At 65.6% G+C, this 19,191-nt stretch overlaps 6 protein-coding genes across 6 annotated transcripts in view; 5 read left to right on the top strand and 1 right to left on the bottom strand.

Moving 5' to 3' along the window:
• Positions 1-4,685: 4,685 nt before the first annotated feature.
• EMIHUDRAFT_440673 (hypothetical protein) lies at positions 4,686-5,860 on the bottom strand. Its single transcript, XM_005788506.1, has 3 exons — positions 5,047-5,860; positions 4,875-4,981; positions 4,686-4,803 (listed from the first exon to the last, which is right to left on the bottom strand). Exon 1 carries the CDS (start codon positions 5,761-5,763, stop codon positions 5,305-5,307), a length of 459 nt encoding a protein of 152 aa, XP_005788563.1. The 5' UTR covers positions 5,764-5,860; the 3' UTR covers positions 4,686-4,803; positions 4,875-4,981; positions 5,047-5,304.
• Positions 5,861-6,014: 154 nt separating this feature from the next.
• EMIHUDRAFT_440676 (hypothetical protein) lies at positions 6,015-7,379 on the top strand. Its single transcript, XM_005788507.1, has 2 exons — positions 6,015-6,648; positions 6,785-7,379. Exons 1-2 carry the CDS (start codon positions 6,067-6,069, stop codon positions 7,229-7,231), a joined length of 1,029 nt encoding a protein of 342 aa, XP_005788564.1. The 5' UTR covers positions 6,015-6,066; the 3' UTR covers positions 7,232-7,379.
• Positions 7,380-9,697: 2,318 nt separating this feature from the next.
• EMIHUDRAFT_313483 (hypothetical protein) lies at positions 9,698-10,336 on the top strand (the record flags this gene model as incomplete). The annotated part of the gene is made up of 2 exons (XM_005788508.1): positions 9,698-9,902; positions 9,975-10,336. The coding sequence occupies 2 exons, from the start codon at positions 9,698-9,700 to the stop codon at positions 10,334-10,336; spliced, it is 567 nt and encodes a 188-aa protein (XP_005788565.1).
• A 619-nt stretch (positions 10,337-10,955) lies between these two features.
• On the top strand, positions 10,956-12,608 carry EMIHUDRAFT_226704 (hypothetical protein; the record flags this gene model as incomplete). Its single annotated transcript, XM_005788509.1, has 4 exons — positions 10,956-11,065; positions 11,537-11,616; positions 11,947-12,203; positions 12,372-12,608. The coding sequence occupies 4 exons, from the start codon at positions 10,956-10,958 to the stop codon at positions 12,606-12,608; spliced, it is 684 nt and encodes a 227-aa protein (XP_005788566.1).
• A 1,465-nt stretch (positions 12,609-14,073) lies between these two features.
• EMIHUDRAFT_226705 (hypothetical protein) lies at positions 14,074-16,464 on the top strand (the record flags this gene model as incomplete). Its single annotated transcript, XM_005788510.1, has 3 exons — positions 14,074-14,124; positions 14,199-14,265; positions 16,355-16,464. The coding sequence occupies 3 exons, from the start codon at positions 14,074-14,076 to the stop codon at positions 16,462-16,464; spliced, it is 228 nt and encodes a 75-aa protein (XP_005788567.1).
• Positions 16,465-17,213: 749 nt separating this feature from the next.
• EMIHUDRAFT_467240 (ubiquinone biosynthesis protein) overlaps positions 17,214-19,191 on the top strand; it is a gene marked incomplete at its 3' end in the record, with an annotated part of 4,117 nt that continues 2,139 nt past the window's right edge. Inside the window, exons 1-3 of the mRNA XM_005788511.1 lie at positions 17,214-17,747; positions 17,987-18,163; positions 18,536-18,698. Coding sequence (XP_005788568.1) covers positions 17,253-17,747; positions 17,987-18,163; positions 18,536-18,698 — 835 coding nt within the window. The 5' untranslated portion in view covers positions 17,214-17,252. The remainder of the gene's footprint in view (positions 17,748-17,986; positions 18,164-18,535; positions 18,699-19,191) is intronic.

Consider the following 19,191-nt stretch of genomic DNA (forward strand, 5'->3'; position numbering starts at 1 on the left):
GGGGGGGGCATCGCACCGGCCTCCTCCAGCTCCGACATCTCTCTCGCTGCGTTGATCGCGGCCTGGCGCCGACAGCAGACGGGAGGTGAAAAATTGCAACAAGGTGACCAACAGCAAGACTGGTAGCACTGGGGGGAACGGTCAGTTAGTGGTGAGGCAGCCAAAAGGTTGGCGTGCTGCTTCCGTGGGTATTGAATGGCGGGGAGAGGGATCTCTTGTGGTCGCGGTCGCGGGGCGCCGCCGCCTCCATCGCCGGGTCGAGCCGCGGCGCAGGCGACCCTGCTGCTGCTGCGCCACCGCTCCCGGATCGCGACGTTGGTGGCTCCGATTGCCCGCAAGAGTGCATCATGAGGGAGGCGGCGGCGGCCATGGCCTCCTCCTCCGCTGTGGGGCCGGCCGCGACCGCCGCGGCCGACTCCGCGTCCTCCGCAGACGTGGCGGTCGAGGGGCCAGAGGGGTCCTCTCCCAGCCTAGGCCGCTTTTTGGCAGGCTCCACCGCCGGCCGGACCCCCAGGCTCGCGCCCTCCTCGGCGGCCGAGGTTGCCGCGGCGGAGGGCTCGGGCGGGGCGCTCACTTCCGAGGGAGTGGAGCCGCCCGCCGCGTCCTGCTGAGCAGTCATGGCAGCCTCCGCGGCAAAGGCCTCGTGGCTTGCGGTCGACGGCGCCTTGGAGCTGACGCCAGGGAGAGAAAGAGCGTCCTGCGGCGATGGGAGGGGCGCGGGGCGATCTGAGCTGATGAGGCGGCCGCCGGGACCGCGTCGCGTCACCGGCACCTCGACCATGTGCGGTAGGAGCCGCCAATTTTCGGGGCTGCAAGCGCCGCAAAGATCCTGGGCAAACTGTGGCGGGCAGTTTAGGCGAGGTGTGGCAGGTTGGGCGCCGTAGACGTTACAAAGACATGTTCCTCGCTGTCGCGGCGGGCACTTTGATTGGACGGCGAGCGTTGACCCCCAATGAAATGTTTGAGAGACGAGTCGCACGTAAGCGAAGAGAGTCTTTAAAAATCTCTCTCTCCGTAAGCGACGGAGAGAAAGACGCCGCGGCTAGAGCCGAGAGGGAAAGCGAAAGGGCGGGGTAGGCGGGGGAGGGGAGGTGTGTGTGTGTGTGTTATGTGTGTGTGTGTTAAAATCCTTGTGGTGGCGGCGTGCCGTCCTCCCATCCCTCCCTTCTATTGTCCGTTTTCTTTCTTTCTTTGTGTGTGTGTGGGGGGGGGGACACCCAGGGTGGGAGGGAGGGAGGGAGAGGGAGAAGGAGGGAAAGGGAGGGAGAGGGAGGGGAGGGGGTCGAGGTGGTCGAGGTGGCGAGGTTTGTCCACAAAACGGACCCGAAGTAAGGTGGTCCGCGAGCCGGCCGGCGTCATGCAGCGCTGCGGCTGGGAAGGCCGGTGCAAGGCAGTTGGAGACATGGTCGTGGACTGCCCGTCGCCGCCACCACCATCACCTCCTCCTCCTCCACCGCCGCCGCCATCCCCACCGCCGCCGCCGCCGCCATTGCCGCCGCCGCCGCCACCGCCGCCGCCACCGCCGCCGCCATCGCCGCTGCCACTGTCGATGCCGCCGCCTCCATCTCCGCTACTAGCGTCGCCGTCGCCTCCGCCTCCGCCGCCGCCACCGAGCCCGCCGCCACCGAGCCCTTCGCCGGAGCTAATTGTCTTTCCGGATGTCACGCCGAGGGCTGTCCCAGGAGACACCACCTGTCACGCCAAAGTAGGCCAGCCGTACCCCGAATCGTATGGCTGCGCCTGCCACTCTTCGTGTGCGGAGTGTGGGTATCGGTACCCACGGTTTCCGAACGGTTCGGACGATTGCATAAGCTGCAAAGCTCCCGTGGAAGTCAAGGGTGTCTACGCCGATGGTACGGGCACGTGCCCTCCGGCGCCTTCACCGTCTCCGGCGCCTTCACCGTCCAAAGGCACGACCCTGGGATCCATGATCACTTGGCCTGCATACACGTCAGCACTTTTCGTTTCCGGAAATTTCCAGGGAAACCACGAGAGGGTGTTTGGAGCTCCATTCTGGCAACTCTCGAGTTTCCCTGAGTGAGTCTGAGAGCTGGTCTGGGGCAAAATCTGAGGCGAAACCGAGGAAACCGGCAAAATACCCCGGTATTTTGCCGATTTGGCTGATCTGGGGCCCACCACACCCGTCTCCAGCAAGCGCCGCCGCTTCTTGTCCGCGGAGTGCAGGCCCTCGTCCGGGGCGGCGGCCAATCCTCTCTTTGCGGCCTTCTGGAGGCGTCGTTCCTCCCGCTTCGCGGCCTGAGCAATCTGGTTGTCCCGCTTTTTCACCGCTTTCGAGTCCTTCTTAGCGAGCTGCTCCTTGGCCTTCCTCACCGCATGCTGCTCCCGGTGGCCTTCCTCACCGCATTCTGCTTAGTTGCTTGCGCTGAACCTGGCGCGCCCTTTTTCAACAATAACCACCGCCGATTTTTGGTTGGAAACGATTGCCCGAGGACCGTCGGACCAAACATCATCCATGATGAAGATTGCCTCGCTTCTGCTCGTCGCGCTCTCGGCGTCTGCCCTGCCGGTGCGTCGCTCCACCCCGCCACGCATACTCACACCGGCAGGCTGAGCCTACACGCACACACCGCGTGCGCAGGCCGAAACCGTCCACGACGTCAAGCGGCCTCGCCTTTGCGCCCAAGCCCTCTCCCGTGCCCGACTACCGCCGCCTCCTAAAGTGTGATGGCAAGACCACCGCCGCATGCTTTTTCGCCAACCACACTGAGCATGTCGACTACCGACATGTGCCCAGCGCCAAATCTCGCGGTGCTTGCCAGCGGCAGTGCAGCTTCGACGCTGCCTGCAACTCTTACGAGTGGCAGACGGGCGACCTCGCGTGCGCCCTGTGGCTGAATGGCGCCTGCACGGGCCCCGCTTCGTACTTGGACGCTCTCCACCCGGTTTGCCCCACGACCGAGACTTGGGCCAAGTGCACGGACGAATTCAACTGCGAGATACAATCACGACGTCAGCTGCAGACGTCTTCGATTTGCTATTTCTACAGGGAATGTGAGGAAATGATGGAAGCCCTCCTCTCTAAGAAAATGTTGATCAATGAAATTACCAGTCACGGTTACAGAGCTCTGTAATTTGGTGTCGTGGCTAGTGTCGTGTCGAGGTATCTGTCGCTGTGTGCTGTTTTGCAAAATGTTCCTCTCCGTCGACCGACGACCCCCTTCCCGCCGCCCTAGTAGAGGTAGGTGTGGTATTTTAAGGACGTCACCCAGTCCGCATGGTAGTAACCAGCTGATTTCCACGGAGTTTCCTCGGGAAACTAGAGAGGAAACGAGAGGGTGCTGTAGAGAAACATCGAAAAAACGAGACGGGGTGAGCGAGGAAACATGTATGCAGCCTAAATGATCACGCACAGGAGAAACGGACAGCTGGTCGGAACGTGAGTCACACAGGAAGGCGAATGTGACGACGGCCTCTAGATGAATAACTAGGAAGGATATAACTGGGGCCCCGGACGTAAGTGGGGCGGGGCCGGTTCCGGGCCGGTTCCGGGCCGGCGGGCCCCGGCCGGGTCAAAAGTGTCCGCTCCCGGGCCGCCGAGCGTGCTTTTGCCGGGCCGGTTTTCTCCTCGCCGGGCCCGCCTCGCGCAAAACGGGCCCGGCAAACCCTCCTGCCCGGGCCCGGCTGTGAGTGAGCGGGCCGGTCGGATGTGCCGCAGACGGGCCCGGGCAGGACGGTTTGCCGGGCCGGGTTTCTCCTCGCCGGGCCCGCCTCGCTCCTCGGCCTGCTGATTTGGGCGCTTCGGCCCGGGAGTGGCAAGCCGGGCCCGGCAAAGCGCGCGGGCCGGGCCCGGGAAGGGCAAGCCGGGCCCGGCAGGGCGCGCGGGCCGGGCGGGCCCGGCAGGGGCCCGAGCCGGGCCCGGCCTGGCCCGGCGCCCCACCTTGCAAATCGACCCGTTTCCCATCCAATAAATATCTCCCACTCGGCCGCGGAGGCCCCAACTGAGAGCGGGGCCCGGGGGAGGGGGTCCCTACTGGTCGTGCCCACCCCTCGCACGACCCCGGGCGACAGCGGGGGACCCCGCAGCAGCAAACCCGCCCCACTTACATCCGGCGGCTTCCTAGGCATGTTTGGCATTAAATAAATAAATAAATAAAACGGGCACGCCAAACGAGGGGTGGGAGAAGGACAGGGTCCCCACCTGCACGAGCAGGATCTTGTAAGGACGATCAGGGACACAGGGGAACGGGAGCGGGGAGCGCATCGCGACACGGAGGGGGGCTGGGCAGGGTTCACCCACACGACAGGGTCCCAGGGATTCCTCTCTCGTATAGGACAGGTTGCACCCGGCGGCACGGGGGCAGGCGCGGGCCTCCTACTGGTTGCGCTCTCCTAGTTCTCCTGCTCCTGACAAGGGACAGCGACAGGCTCGCAGCACGGTGGACTCCCTATTCCACTGGCGATCTCTCTCGACTAGCGGCCTTCCTCCGGCTTCTCACCAGCAGTCTCTCACTACCACGGGCACACTGACAGAGGCGGCCAAAAGGCTCACGTGGGTGGCAGGGCGGTGATAGGAGTCTCCCACTCCGTGGGCTTCGCTAGAGGTGCGGCCCCTGCGCGTGTCCTCGCCGCTTGGCGTTGCAAAGCCCGAGAGGTTTTTTGGGGGCGCGCCGCCAGGCGCGTCCCCACTTTTGTATCACAGCTGCGAGGGCCAACCAAGGGATTCGGCGCGTCAAGTTAACTTGACCGCTCGTTCGGGCTTTGGGCCGCAGGCCGGCGCGCAGCGCCACGCCGCCAGGCGTCCGCCGGAGGCCCGCCGGAGGCTCTTCCTGCGGCCACATTCTGGCAAGATTCCGCCGCGCTCAGGCGCCCAGAGGATGCGTGCGCTGCGCTCAAACGTCGCGATTTGGCAATAGGCGCTCGAGCCGGCGCACAGCGGACGGGTGCGCCGCGCAGGGGGGGTCGGAGGGGTGCGAGAGGGGGCGTGGGTCAGGCGCGCACCGGCCGGCTCCGGGAGCGGCCGTCACGTCGAGGAGGGGGGCTGTCGGCGGCTCGAGCGGCGAGGCGTGCCACTCTGCTTCGCCGCCGACAGCCCCTCTTCCGAGCCGGCGCGTGGCGACGAGCCGCGGCCAGTGTCGCTGGTTCCTTTGGCGGCGCAGCGTTTATCCCCCCCACCCGCGCCCGCCCGCCCGACCGCCCGCCCGCCCTCAGGCCTTGCCCCTTCGCAGGCGCGGGAGCGCTCGCCGGCGAGCACCTCCTACCTCTCCTCGCCCGGCTGCTCCCTTGCCCCGTCGCCCGCCGCGCCCTCGCCCGGCCTCAAGAGCTTGGCGGCCTTTGTCCGCCAGCTCAAGGCGTGGGACGAGGCGTGCGCCGACGGCCGCTCGTCGTGCTGGTTCGAGACGGAGGGCGACCTCCCGCGGCTGGCCGGGGAGGCGCTGCTGGCCGAGGCGGCCGCGACGGGCGCGAGGCGGATCGCCTTTGACGCCGTCGCGGCGCGTCTCGAGGCGACCGCGGCGCCGCCGCCGCCTCTCGGCACCGCCTTGGCCGCGTGGCCCACGGGATCGGGCATCGAGGAGGGCAACTTCTGCGGGCTGGCGCACTGGGCTGTGGAGGTGTGGCACGCGGCCGGGTCGGTCGACGCGAGCCGGTGGCAGGTCGAGGCTGACGGAGGGCGCCTCTTCTTTGTGCGGGTCGCGGAAAAGGCCGCATAATCGCGCTCTCCGCCGAGGCCCGCCTCGGCGACGGCGCTCGCCGCGTAGCAGCAGCAGTAGCAGCAGCAGCAGCAGCACGTGATTCTTGACACATGATTACACTACACAGTCCTCCCTTCGGTTGTCGTTTCGACCCTGTTTTTTTCTTCTATCGCAGCGCACTCGCATCTGTGAGCCTAGCGCAGCGCGAACTCGCCGTCTGAGCCTAGCGCAGCGCGAACTCGCTCTGAGCCTAGCGCAGCGCCTCGGAAAACACCATTTTGGCTCGCCAACAAGCCCTCCGCGCCCCCACACCGTTAGGATAATACATTTTCTTTTGCCACGTTCCCCGAGCTAGGAAAGGCGGTCCGTCTTAGAAGCCGAGCCCGCCGCCCGCTCCTCCTGCCACCTCTGCGTCATGGGGCTCCTCGTCAAGAAACGGCGCAAGGCGGCCTCGCGCGGCGAGGCGCAGTGCGAGCAGGATGAGCCGCCGACGCCCGAGCCTGCGCCTGCGCCTGCGCCTGCCGCTACACCGTCGATTCAGCCGTCGGCGGCGAGGCCTCTGATGGCACCGCCGGAAGGCACCAGACAGGCAGCGGCCGAGTGGGCCCGCCGCCGCCGGGAGTCTGCCGAGTCTCAGCCGCGCAGCGTTAGCGCAGCCGCTGTGGGTAGCACGGAGCCCGATGCCGCTGCGCCTATTCATATTGAGGACACCGCCAACGTGCCTGGCCAAGTCCTCCCCGCCGATGGCGAGCAGGGCGGCGCCGAGGGCGGCGTGGACAGTGGCGACGGCACCGGCGAGGGTGTCGCCGAGGGCGGCACGGCGAAGCACGAATCGCCGCGCAACGGCCGGCCGCCCGCCGCGTCACCGCGGGGCAAGGAGCGCAAGGCGGCGCAGGGCGAGCCGAGCTGCGACGAGGGATTCTCCTTTGCGTACGGCCCGGCCAACTTTGGCTTTTGCTACGTGTCCCTCGAGGAACGCGAAGGGCTCAATCTGCAGGTGAGCACTCCCGACCAAATTGAGGACACCTGCTGCGGCTAGAGCGCCACCAGCGACAGGGCCAATCGCCGCCTCCAGAGCGGCCCGCCCACTCCCCCGCCCCCGCCTCAGCCTCCCCGCCCCTCCCCTCCCGCAGCGGATCCGGGTCGACGGTCGCAAGGTTGGCTTCAGCGACGAGAGCCTCCGCGACGCGCTCGCAGCGATGGAGGAGATCATGGAGAGGAGGGTGCCGGTGACGGTCACGTACGACGTGCGCAACGTGCCCACGCCGAGCATGAAGCACGTGCGCGAGGGGCTCAAATGGGCGGGCGAGCACAAGGAGCTGCTCGACGAGTACATCCAGGGCATCACCGTCATACTCAACTCCTGGGTGCTGACCAAGCTGGCCAACTTTGTGCTCTCTGTGCTCAAGCCGCCGCAGCCAACCAAGATCTGCCGCGACGAGGCCGAGGCCATCGCCTTCCTGTGGGCGAAGTGCCAGACGGCGCGCTCGTGGGGCGGCGGCGGCAAGGACGCGCCGCGCAGAGGCAAGACGGCGAGCACCGTGCGAGCCTCGCCGGAGGGCGTGGGAGTGGGAGTCTGAGGTGGTATTGTTGACTGACGGTGTGTATCGTCCGAACCACAGCGTGTCCCGGTACATATCTCGTGGTGTTTCTCCTGTAACGTGGTGTGTTTGCGCAAAAGGTGGCCTAGTTGGTCGAAGCGCCGACCTTTAGGTCTAACAGAAGGCACCAACAACGCGGCACGGCCCGTTTTGGCTGTCGGCTCTGCGGAGATTCTCCGCCGATAACGATTGGGGTGGGGGCCCCAACTCGTGGTAGGCCACTAGTTTATCGTAGGATACTCACGGATACCTCTCCTGAGTCCCTCTCGTGTTGCCCTCGCGCACATCGCATGCGGTCTTCACTCAGCCTCCGCTGCTGTGAACACCAAACTTGCACTTCAGCTGGTGCGCGCTTTCGCCGCCTACTTTCGCGAGCGCGCTTGGCCCTCGCTCCTCATGCGCGGCGCTCTCGCTGCGCTCTCTCCCTGCTCATGGGACCTTGATGCCGCGCCACCTCTGTGGCCGCTCCATCCTCTCTGACGGCGCCAGCCCTCCGGCTGCGCCATCTCTCTTTGGTTCCCACCCACCCTCTCCTTGGTGGCATGCTAAGCTCTCACGCTAGCATGGGATTCACCGTGGCTCTCACGGCGATGTCAGCTCGAGCCTCTGCTCGCGTAATGGGTCCTGTCGTCGGCCCTTCTTACCTCTCCCCCCCTCTTATGCGGGGGAGACTCCCGCGTCGTTTACGCGGCGGTAGGTGCTCCACGTGTGGTGAGCTCCACCTCTCTCTCTACTTGGTCTGAGGTGCGATCCCTTACGGCGCCGCGGCCGGCTGCAGGACGTTTGAGGTTACCTCCGGACCTGCAGTTCGTCCAAGCTGTTTGAGTCCCAACCCTCCGCCTTTAGTGGCAAGACCCCAGGGGATGTCAGGTACTGCGTAGCTCTTCCGTTGTGGAGGCACGCGACTCCAGACTGACCCTTTACGCGCCAATGTATCACACCTCACGGTGCAGATGCTTGGGTCATGTGGAGAAGCCGAGATAAACTAGTGTCTATAGTGTCTTAGCACACACCGTGAAGTCATTCGGAGTCATTCGATGGCCAGAGTGCGATTGTGTGTGTGCGGGAGTTGGTTTGTCGGGAGGGAGGGGCAGGCTGCTGACCCACGTGCACCGGGCCAGTGCTTGGATGCACTTTGTCTTTGAATGCCGTGGGGCTCCTGGCCTCCTGCCCCTGTCCGGGCGGGTGTGGAGATGCGAGGGTCGCCCCCCCTTGCCCCACCACTTTGTGTGTGTGGAGAAATTTACCTTACCTTACCTTACTTGTGGGAGTTCGTACAGCCTAAATCCTGAGGGAGGGTGTAGAGGATGTAGAGTGTAGAGCGCTGTAGAGCTGTAGAGATGTAGAGCGCTCTGGAGCGCTGTAGAGCAATGTAGAGCTGTAGAGCTCTACATCCACCGCGTGACGAACTGCCTCCGTTGTAGAGCGATGTAGAGGCGCTCTACAACGTGAAATCTCTACAACAAACTAAACATCATAAGCGGCGAACGAGGCACGGTCGCTCTCCGACATGAGGCGCGTTGCACTTGCCAGTGCTGCCCTGGCCTTCTGTCTGCCCGCCCAATGGGTGGCAGGTGCCTCTGCTGCTGTGGCATGCCTCGCGGCTGCGACTGGCCGGCGCCTCGGCGCGTCAGCTCGGCTCGGCGTAGCGATCGTGGCCAGCGCAACTCGCCTGGACTCAACGCTCAGCCAGGAGCTCCCGCACGCGCTGGCGCGAGTCATGGCGCATGCAACGCGTCTAAATGCTCGCCTCGCCTCGCGCAAATGCGACCGTCCTCGCAGCCGACAGTCCACCGCCTGCTAAAGAAGCACAGCGACGAATGCGGCACCGGCGACGCATGGCAGGCTGGTCATGACGCAGTTATAGGGTGTTGTGTGCCGTCAGAGTGACCTCTGTGTGTCAGGGATAGTCAGGGCCGTCCATCAGAGCTCCAGTAAGCTCGGAGACACCCCATTAGTGCGACTCGACCTCCTTGAGTCACTGCCTTCCCGGCGGTTTGGCTGTAGAGCCTCTACAACAAACTCTACAACAAAATCGCGCTCTACATTAAGGCCCTTGCCCTGCGAACGCGCACCCCCGGGGCTAGGGCTCTCTAGCCCGTAACCCGATGCCAATCATCCGGCCCGCTGGGTGCGCTTCTGAGCTCCCCGGCCCTGGATGTGCGGTTGATGACTGCACTCCATAGATTAGTGGTGGCGCGACACGGGCCGTGCTAGTGTAATAAGAGTGAACTGATGAGACTGTGCGCGACGCTGGTCCTGCTTTTGTCGGCCGCACACGCCTTTCCGGCTAGCGGCATCCACAGTGCATCACTGCCGCGGCTGCGGCTCGCACGGCATGAGCCGCTGCTCGCGATGTCTGGCGCCAGTGGGCAGGAATCTGCCCGAGGGGCGGCTCCAGCCGGGGAGCCAAAGGCGCCGCTCGCCAGGGTACTCGGCTGGGGCATGACGTGCGGCGCGCTCGGCGTCTTCCTACCCATTATCCTGCGTCTGGTGGAAACGCGTTCCGCAGCTGGGCTCTCTCCGCTCACGTGGAGCCTTCAGCTGCTCGGCTACGCCCTTTTTGTTGTCTACCCTGCGCGGTCCGGCTTTCCGCTCTCCTCGTACGTCGAGTACGCCGTCCTGATGGCGCAGAGCCTCGCCATCAACTGTGCGCCAGCCGATATGGACACTGAAGTTGCAATCTGTCGGTAGAGCCACGAGAATCGGTCGAGATGCGTAGGCATGATCCGGCTCTTCGCGGGTGTCGCCGCCCCCTCGGTCGCCGCCGGCGCCGCCGCCTATTGCGTCGCCCTCGCCCTCGCGCTGCGCTGCACGCCGCTACGCCTCGCCAAGCTGTGTGTCCCCGCTGCCACGGCGCTGCTCTCGACAGCGCTGCTGCCGCAGATCTGCCGCAACTTCGCTGCGAGGTCCTCCGGCGGCTGGTCCGGCATCACTGCCAGCCTCGGCATCGTGGGCAACTCGCTGCGTCTCTACACGACGCTGCGGCTCGCCGGCGGCGACAGGCTTCTCCTCGCCCAGTTCGGCCTCGGCGTGAGCCTAAACGCGATCCTGCTCACGCAGGTCCTCGTGTGGGGAGTCTGAGAGATCTCCCAGTCTTTTCTCTGCAGCGAAAATAACCAACGAACGAGAGGGAGGCAGGCAGGGGGGGAGGCAGGGAGGGAGACTGGGAGAGCCCGTGAGGGAGATTTCACAGCCTTGTTATTGACAAGAAAATACGTCCTATTTTCACAGACAGTCGAGATGGGAGAGGCAGCGACGGCACGTCAGAAGGCAGCACTGGGTCCCGCGCGGGCCGCGCGGCGCACAACCCGGCCAAATTTCTCGTCCAGATTCTCTTTCAGATTACCTGGAGGACCAAATTTCTCGTTTCAGCTTACGGCCGGACACGGACCAACGGCTGCCTAGACTACCCCTAGAGCCGGGTAACCTAGACGAGAAATTTGGTCGACCGGGTAATGAAGTTAGCGGCCGGGTAAGCTGAAAACATGAATTGTGGGTGACTGGGTAAACAATTGCGCTGAGCAGGAAAATAAATATCATTGCCGGGTGATCTGGACGAGAAATTTGGTCGACCGGGTAATATCGTTAGCCTCTCAAAAACCGCCGGCACACCGTGGGCGGGAGTGGGGGGGGGGGGGGCTCCGCCGGCCGACCAGGAGGGGCGTGGGGCAGTGCTCCGTCGCCCCCCGAGGCGGCGCATATGTTTGCCGAGCCCGCCTCCAAGCTCCCGACCCCGTGTTGCTGTCTGGTCACTTGCGATTTCGGGCCGGGTGCTCGCAACATGCGTGTCGCGCACTCCATTCATGACCGGTCTCAATGTCCCACCCCCCTGCGCGCGGGCCTTCTAGGGCTAGGCCCGCGGGTAGTCTCACCCCATCCCCAGGGCCTCCAGGGCTCGCACCTCAACCTCTCACAGACCAGCGCACAGCGCCAGAGGAGGTATTTTCTTCTCAATAACAAGGCTGTGAACGGCGAGTTTTCTGGACAAAGCGTTTTGGTGACTCACAAATAGCGCATGGTGGAGGTGTTAGACGAGCTCGCTTACACCGAGACCCAACTGCGTGCAGACGTTGAACTGGCGGAGGCGCGCGCGGCCGCGGCGGCGGACGAAGTGTCTGTCTCGCGAGTGAACGACAAGCGCCTGTGAGAGTCGGACCGTGGAGTAGGCTGCGCCCGCTGCGCCGCGGCGCCGGAAGGGCTGGCGCCAGCCGCGGCTCAGCCCCCGTATCCTCCCCTGGTACCCCTCTCCCTGACCCTCCCCGACCTCCTCGTGCTGTATAGGCGGCAGCTGCAGGAGGGTGGCCCGTCTGCAAAGGCCCACGTGCCGGGCCGGTGGTGGCGGAGGCTCGTCCTGGGCGTCGGTGCCGCGCTGCTGGCGTCCCTCTGTGTGACCGGGCTTGGCACCGGGAGCCGCCAGAGTTCGGCGGGAGGGGAGTCGCCCCCATCATTCGACCTCTACGCGTACCTCATCCACCCTCCCGCGCCGCCGCCGCAGCCGCCGCCCGCACCGCCGCCCGCGCCGCCCCCGCCCCCGCTTCCGCCGCCGCCCCCGCCCCCGCTTCCGCCGCCGCCACCGCCGCCGCCGTCGCCGCCGTCGCCGTCGCCGTTGCCACCGTCGCCGTTGTCACCACAGTTGCCACCGCCACAGCAGCCGCCGCCGCCGCGATCCGCGTCTCCCGCGCCGCCGGGAGGCTCGCCGCCGCCCGCCACGTGGACGCTGCACGCCTCGACAAATTGCTACGCCGGCGCTGGCGCGGAGGACCTCGAGACGCCGAGCGGTAGCTCTTGTTGTACGCTTCCGTCGAGGGTGGACTGCTTTGCGCGGTGCGACGCGACGGCGGGCTGCGAGGCGGTAGTCGTCACGTCGACGGATCCGGTCCTTTGCTACCGTCGCCGCTCCGTGGACCTGTCGTCCTGCGCGCAGGGCGACACTAGTTACGACACGTATGTTCGGCCCAGCACGCCGCCACCGGCGCTTCGGCCGCCGAGCCTTGCGCGCGCCCCCCCGCCGCCCTCGTCTCGGCCGCCGAGCGGCGGCGGCTCGGGGCTCTCGTCCAAATTTGTGGCTCCGTGGAGGGGCGATGGACGGTGCCGCTTCGCGCGCAACGAGCGGCAGTGCTTCACGTACTACGCGCCCAAGGCGGTCTTCTACCCGTGCCTGGTGTGGCAGGGCTGCGCGTACGGCAACCGCTCGGCGGATGCGTGCCAGCGGCTGTGCGCGCAGAGGGCCGACTGCCGCGCCTATGAGTTCAACAACAAGAACCTGTGCGGCGCGAGCCCCTGCGAGCTCCACGGCGTCGTGCCGACACACGTCGATGCGGACCCACGGTACACGTGCAAGATCAAGGCATAGGCCCCGGAGGGCGGGCTTCATGATACGTGGTTCTCTGGAGCTGGGGCGATGGAGACTTTGGCATGCGGAGCCGCCCGCCGCCCGCGTTCGACAGCCGAAATGTTGGCGAGTGCCTGTCGTGCCTCGGGTGCAGCGGGGCTTGTTGACACGGGTAATGTGAAATGGATAAATTTCAGATTAGCCGGCCTCGCAGATTGCCCGGTTTTTGAGATTCGCCTCCGGCCTCGCAGATTACCCGGCCCCAACGGTTCGAGCATCGAGGTTCGACGCACGCGACGGATATTTCCTGCTTAGCGCAATTTCTATCAAACCGGTTTACCCAGTCTCCCACAATTCATGCTAACTTTTCTCATGACATATTACCCGAATTTCTCGTCCAGTTTACCCGGCTGCCGTGAAGTATTTGTCGTTTAACTTACCGGATGCGGAGACGGGCGGATCCTGTGCCACGGGCCCACGGCGTGCGCAGCCATATTGCGAGGCAGCGTGCACGTCGTACAAGGGCACCTGCGGCACGTGGTCGTAAGGAGAGCACGTCTTCCCTGCCTCTGATGCCACTCTCGCGGCTTGCAGCGCGTCACTCGCGCATGCTCTCCAGGAGCTATGCCTATGGCGGGCGTGTGTGTGGGGCTGTAGCCTGTGTTTGGCCGGTCCTGACCCGTTTACTATCAGTACCATGCCTGGGCCACAATAATCGCACAAGGGGGGCGGCTCGCCAAATGTCACAACCCATGCCACCCAGGGCTGGACCTAGTCGAACTCGAACGAACGCAGCCGGCGGGGCCCAGCCCGAACCTCGAAACTGACGAACGGACCGCGCCGGCTGTGGAAGGCGCGAACTGCGAAACGAACGAACGAACGAGCTCCGTTCGAACTTAGGAAAAAGGAAACCCTCCGCTAAAGTTCGTTCGCGATCGTGCCGGAGCCGTGCTCGGCCCACGGCGGCTCCGGCCGCTACCTGCTCAAGGTCGGCATCGCCGACCCGGGACCCGCCCACCCCAGAGCGCCGGTTCCCGCAGCCGGGCCGCTCCGAGGACTAGGGTCCCAATGGTGCCGGCTGCGCTGTGAGCAGGGCCGCCCTGTGGTGCCTGGGCGCCGTGCGTGCTGAATGGCGAGTAGACTGGGCGGGCGGGGGCTCCCCGAGGCGTCCAGGCGTACTAGGCCTCTAGTAGGCAACCAGGGACTACAGGCAGGCCTGCAGAGCCAACAAAATAAAACATTTCGTTCGTTCGCGGTTCGTTCGCATTCAGACAAACATCCCTGGTATTCCTCGGCCTGCGGGTGTGAAAAGGGTCGGGGGGGAGGAGAAAAAGGAAAGGCTCGAGTTCACGAACTAGTTCGAGGCACGAGGGTTCGGCGCCCAAGGGCGAACGACCGAACCGATGCAGCGAACCAAGGGGATGCCGTCCACAGCGAACTCCGAAACCGAACGAACGAACCGCGAGCGAGTTCACCGAACCAGTTCATGAACCAGTTCACCAGTTCGCCCGCGAACGTCAAGGGCTGTGGCGTCGCCGTACGAGACTACCTTCGCCTTCTCCCGGTTCGACGCCGCCGAGCGGAAGTTTACGCCAGACGAGCGTCTGGCAGCGGCTGAGGCCTCCGCCACGGACCGCGAGCTACCCGAGCGACGGCTATCCGAGCGACGGCTATCCGAGTCGGGGGTTTGGCTATCTTGCGACTTTTCTCCGCCTCCACCATCGCCGGCAACACCATGCCCAGGGTGCGAGTCTATGACCGTGAGTTGCGACGGAAGCAGAATCACCGGAGAAGTTAGTTACGACGACGACCCTCTTACCACCGATGGGTGCTGCGCCCAAGCGAAGGCGAAGCCAGGGTCATGCGGCTATGAGGTGCGTGCAAAAGAAGACCCCGCGTGCGCAGCCCGCCACTAAACCAGGTTTGTGCATCCGATGTGTCAGGTGCTCGGGTCCACCTGCCGAATCTTCATCGGCACGGCGTGCCAAATGACAGGCGGGGGGCGCAGGCTCTCCGAGGCGGCCGTCCCAACCGAGACAGGCCTCGCACTCGACAGCGACAGCGACGGCATCCCGGACCACCTCGACCCCGACTCGGACGGCGACAGCATCCCCGATGCCGAGGAGGGCACAGGCGACAGCGACAGCGACGGCATCCCGGACCACCTCGACCCCGACTCGGACGGCGACAGCATCCCCGATGCCGAGGAGGGCAGGGGTGACAGCGACAGCGACGGCATCCCGGACTCCACGGACCCCGACTCGGACGGCGACAGCATCCCCGATGCCGAGGAGGGCAGGGGTGACAGCGACAGCGACGGCATCCCGGACTCCACGGACCCCGACTCGGACGGCGACAGCATCCCCGACGCCGAGGAGGGCAGGGGTGACCGCGACAGCGACGGCATCCCGGACTCCACGGACCCCGACTCGGACGGCGACAGCATCCCCGACGCCGAGGAGGGCAGGGGTGACAGCGACAGCGACGGCATCCCGGACTCCACGGACCCCGACTCGGACGGCGACAGCATCCCCGATGCCGAGGAGGGCAGGGGTGACAGCGACAGCGACGGCATCCCGGACTCCACGGACCCCGACTCGGACGGTGACAGCATCCCCGACGCCGAGGAGGGCAGGGGTGACAGCGACAGCGACGGCATCCCGGACTCCACGGACCCCGACTCGGATGGCGACACGCCGCCCTCGCCACCACCTCCCTCGGCGTCGCCCTCGCCGCCACCTCCCTCGGCGTCGCCCTCGCCGCCCCCACCCTCGCCGCCCCCACCCTCGCCGCCGCCTCCCTCGCCGCCGCCTCCCTCGGCACTGCCTCCCTCGGCGCCGCCCTCGCCGCCACCTCCCTCTGCGTCGCCCTCGCCGCCACCTCCCTCGGCGTCGCCCTCGCCGCCACCTCCCTCGGCGTCGCCCTCGCCGCCACCTCCCTCGGCGTCGCCCTCGCCGCCCCCACCCTCGCCGCCCCCACCCTCGCCGCCGCCTCCCTCGCCGCCGCCTCCCTCGGCACTGCCTCCCTCGCCACCGCCGCCCTCGCCGCCGCCGCCAACAGCGCCGACTCCGCCACTGCTTCCGAGCATCCATACTCTCTCGGCCAAGCCTCCACCGCTTCCTCCGACGCTCCCCATACTCTCCCCGCCTCTCCCGCCGCCGCCTTCCCCACCCGAGTCGCGTCGGCGAGAACTCCTGCTCGAGACTCTAGCCGCGCCGCCACCAGAGCCACCCGCCCCCCCACCGCCGTCGCCACCGCGCGACGCGCGGCGCGATGTGGCGCGACGCGCAGCGGAGCGGAGCCCCCCGACCTCATAACCGCTTGCTGGAGTATAAACTGTGTAGCGACCATTTTGTCTTTACGTGGTTGTGAGCACTCTGTGAACCCTGCGTCATCGTTGTGTGTGGTAACATTCTTTTCCAGTCCCGTGCCTTGTGTCGTGCGAGGGAGTAAAGAAATAGAAAGAAAACAGACAACCCAAGGGAGGGAGTTTGATTGTAAAATTCTTTCCTAAAATTCTTTTCGAGGGAGCCGAGCGGAGCCGAGAGGAGCCGAGCGGAGCCGAGCGGAGCCGAGCGGAGCCGAGCGGAGCCGCCGAGCGGAGCCGAGCGGAGCCGAGCGGAGCCGAGCGGAGCCGAGCGGAGCCGAGCGGAGCCGAGCGGAGCGAGTGGAGCCGAACAGAGCTGCCACCGCGCCATCTGGCGCTTAAGATTTAAAAACGCTAAGCGATCTCATAGGGGGAGGGGGAGACGCGCATCTACGAATAGGAGCCGTCCTTTCCTGGGGCGAGGGCGAGCGCGGCTGCCTTGGCCACGGAGAGGACCTGTCGAACCAGCTGCTGCCCAAGAAGGTCGAGACTTGGGCGCAGGGGCAGTGAGAAGCCCGCGCAGTTCCAGTTGGACTGGAAGGGGATGCTCAGGCTTCTCGCGGCGCTCTCAGCGGGGAGGAGAGGGTTCTCTGCGGGGAGGAGAGGGTTCTGTTCGGCCAGGGGAGCGGCGTCAAAATTCTTCCTCGTGACAGCATCATTCGACGACTTCGATGTTGCAGAGGGAATTTGTGATCAGTTGGTTGAGCCAATCATTCCCGCATGGAGCTCATGAGAGAGAGAGAGAGAGAGTCTCTCTCATGAGTAGAGAGAGGCCTTGGGGACGATGTCGAAACGGGGTCGTCATAAGGCCATCTCAGTGGCTACACGGCCTGCCACGGCGTGTGTGCCACGACTCTGGACGACACTGAATCGGCGCTGGACGCCTCGAGGCCACGACACTGGACGGAGGACGGCGCGGTTGCTCATTGAGCACTTGGAGCACTTGGAGTGCAGTTATTAACCTCACATCCAGGGCCGAGGAGCTGAGAAGCGCACCCAGCGGGCCGGATGATCGGTGTCGCTGTCGGGTTGCGGGCAAGAGAGCCCTAGCCCCGGGGGTGCGCGTTCGCAGGGAAAGGGCCTTAAAGTAAACACGGGTCTCCGAGGGTTAGCTCTGCGCTCCGGGTTTCCCCTAGCAGCGGAACGCCCCCTCTACTCGGGGGCTAGTAGACACCAGGCGCTCGCGACTTCTTTCTTTCTTTCTGCTGTGAGAGGGGCTTGCATGCTAAAATTCTTTCTTTCTCGCACAAAGAGATAGGCTGAAGGCCGAAGGCCCCTCGTTCGGAGGCGGGTCGTTCATGAGGCGGCTTGCATTCGCCTCCACCGCCGCCGCTGGTGGTGTCGCCTGGCTCTCGCAAGACTACCAGTCCGGGCCGGCGCGCACTGCTCGCAGCCTCTGCTGCGGCGTCGCGATCGGCATAGACTACAAGGTGGCCGGCCGCCTTCCGCACGGCTCGGATGAGCACGCCGCCGCCATGCGTGAGGCGCACGAGCGAGGTGCGCAGCGGCTCCTCGCGCTCTGCCGTGCGCACGGTGGCCTGTACAACAAGCTCGGCCAGTATCTGGCGTCCATGACGTCGGCGCTGCCACCGCAGTACACCAGCACGCTCTCGGCCTGCCAGGACCGCGCGGCGCCCGTGGCGCTCGTGGAGGTGCGCGAGACGGTGGAGACGCAGCTGGGAGCGCCGCTCGCGTCCCTCTTTGCGGAGTTCGACGACGCACCTGTCGCCGCCGCCTCGCTGGCGCAAGTGCACCGCGCTGTGCTCTCGGACGGCCGGTCAGTCGCCGTCAAGGCGCGCTCTTCACACCTCGATGCTCTTCACACCTCGATGCTCTTCACACCTCGATGCTCTTCACACCTCGATGCTCTTCACACCTCGATGCTCGCCGCCTCGCTCTGCGCCCCTGACAGTTCGCCCCTCGCTCCTCACACCTCCCTCTTCGCACCTGTTCACCGGCACAGCTCGCTTACACGGTGAGCCAGAGCCACCGGGACGGTCTGCTCGGCGCCACCGCTACCCTTAGCTCGCAGGTGCAGTACCCGCGGGTGGCAGGGCAGGTGGCCTCCGACCTCGGGTCGATGCGCCTGCTCTCGGCTCTGGCGGAGGCTGCCTTCCCCGGCGCAGGCTACGGCTGGATCATCGGCGAGTTCGAGGCGGCTGCAGAGACGCCTCCTCCTCCGCCTGCCCAGCCACCGCCACACACCCGCGTGCCAGGAACCTTCTAGGAACCTTCTAGGAAGCTTCCGCCTGCCCAGCCACCGCCACACACCCGCGTGCCAGGAACCTTCTAGGAACCTTCTAGGAAGCTTCCGCCTGCCCAGCCACCGCCACACACCCGCGTGCCGGCCTGACACACAGCAAGGAGTAGTGTCTACGCCCGAGTGCCAATTTGGCTACGGGCGGCGGGTTGCGTTGTCCTGACGCCTCCGTCCGTCCTGGACGGGCGTTGCGGCGCGTGCATATCCACGGCTAGCTAGCAACACTACTGCTACTGCTGGCCTCAAGTTGAGCAGCTTGCCTTGGCATCGCGGCTTCTCGACTCTGCGGACGCCGACGCCCTGTGGCGGTCGCTGCCGCAGGCGTCGACGCGCGACGAGCTCGACTTTCGGAACGAAGCGGCCAACGCCGCCGCCTGCGCCGCGCTGTTCGCCGCGGAGCCGCGAGTGCACGCGCGGGATCGCCTCGCCTTGCCCGACGGGGCCATGGAGGGGGCTTGCTCACTCTCAGCTGGCGTGGGGTCAGGTCCCGGCCACCGACCCCTCCCTCTCGGGCGAGCGAGTGCTGACGATGGAGTGGGTCGACGGCGAGAGCGAGCCGAGATGTGGGGAGATGTGGGGAGATGTGGGTCGACGGCGAGAGCGAGCCGAGATGTGGGGAGATGTGGGGAGATGTGGGGAGATGTGGGTCGACGGCGAGAGCGAGCCGAGATGTGGGGAGATGTGGGGAGATGTGGGGAGATGTGGGTCGACGGCGAGAGCGAGCCGAGATTGAGCGAGATTGAGCGGGATCCAGCCGAGATCTGAGGCGCGATCTAGGTCAGAGAGACCCCCGTGGGCACCCTGTCCTCGTTCCATCCCACGCTTGGCGCGTCTGTTTTCTTTCTTTCTTTCTTAAAGAGTTCTTTTGTTTAAATTCTTACACCGGGTACATGAGATAGGAAGAGGCAGACTCCCTAGGGTGGGCGACAGCTAGCGCACCACACCCCTCTCCTTAAAATCCCTGTGTGGTGGCGGCG

Source organism: Emiliania huxleyi (assembly GCF_000372725.1).
Source record: "Emiliania huxleyi CCMP1516 chromosome Unknown EMIHUscaffold_134, whole genome shotgun sequence".
In the NCBI taxonomy this organism is placed as follows: Eukaryota; Haptophyta; order Isochrysidales; family Noelaerhabdaceae; genus Emiliania; species Emiliania huxleyi.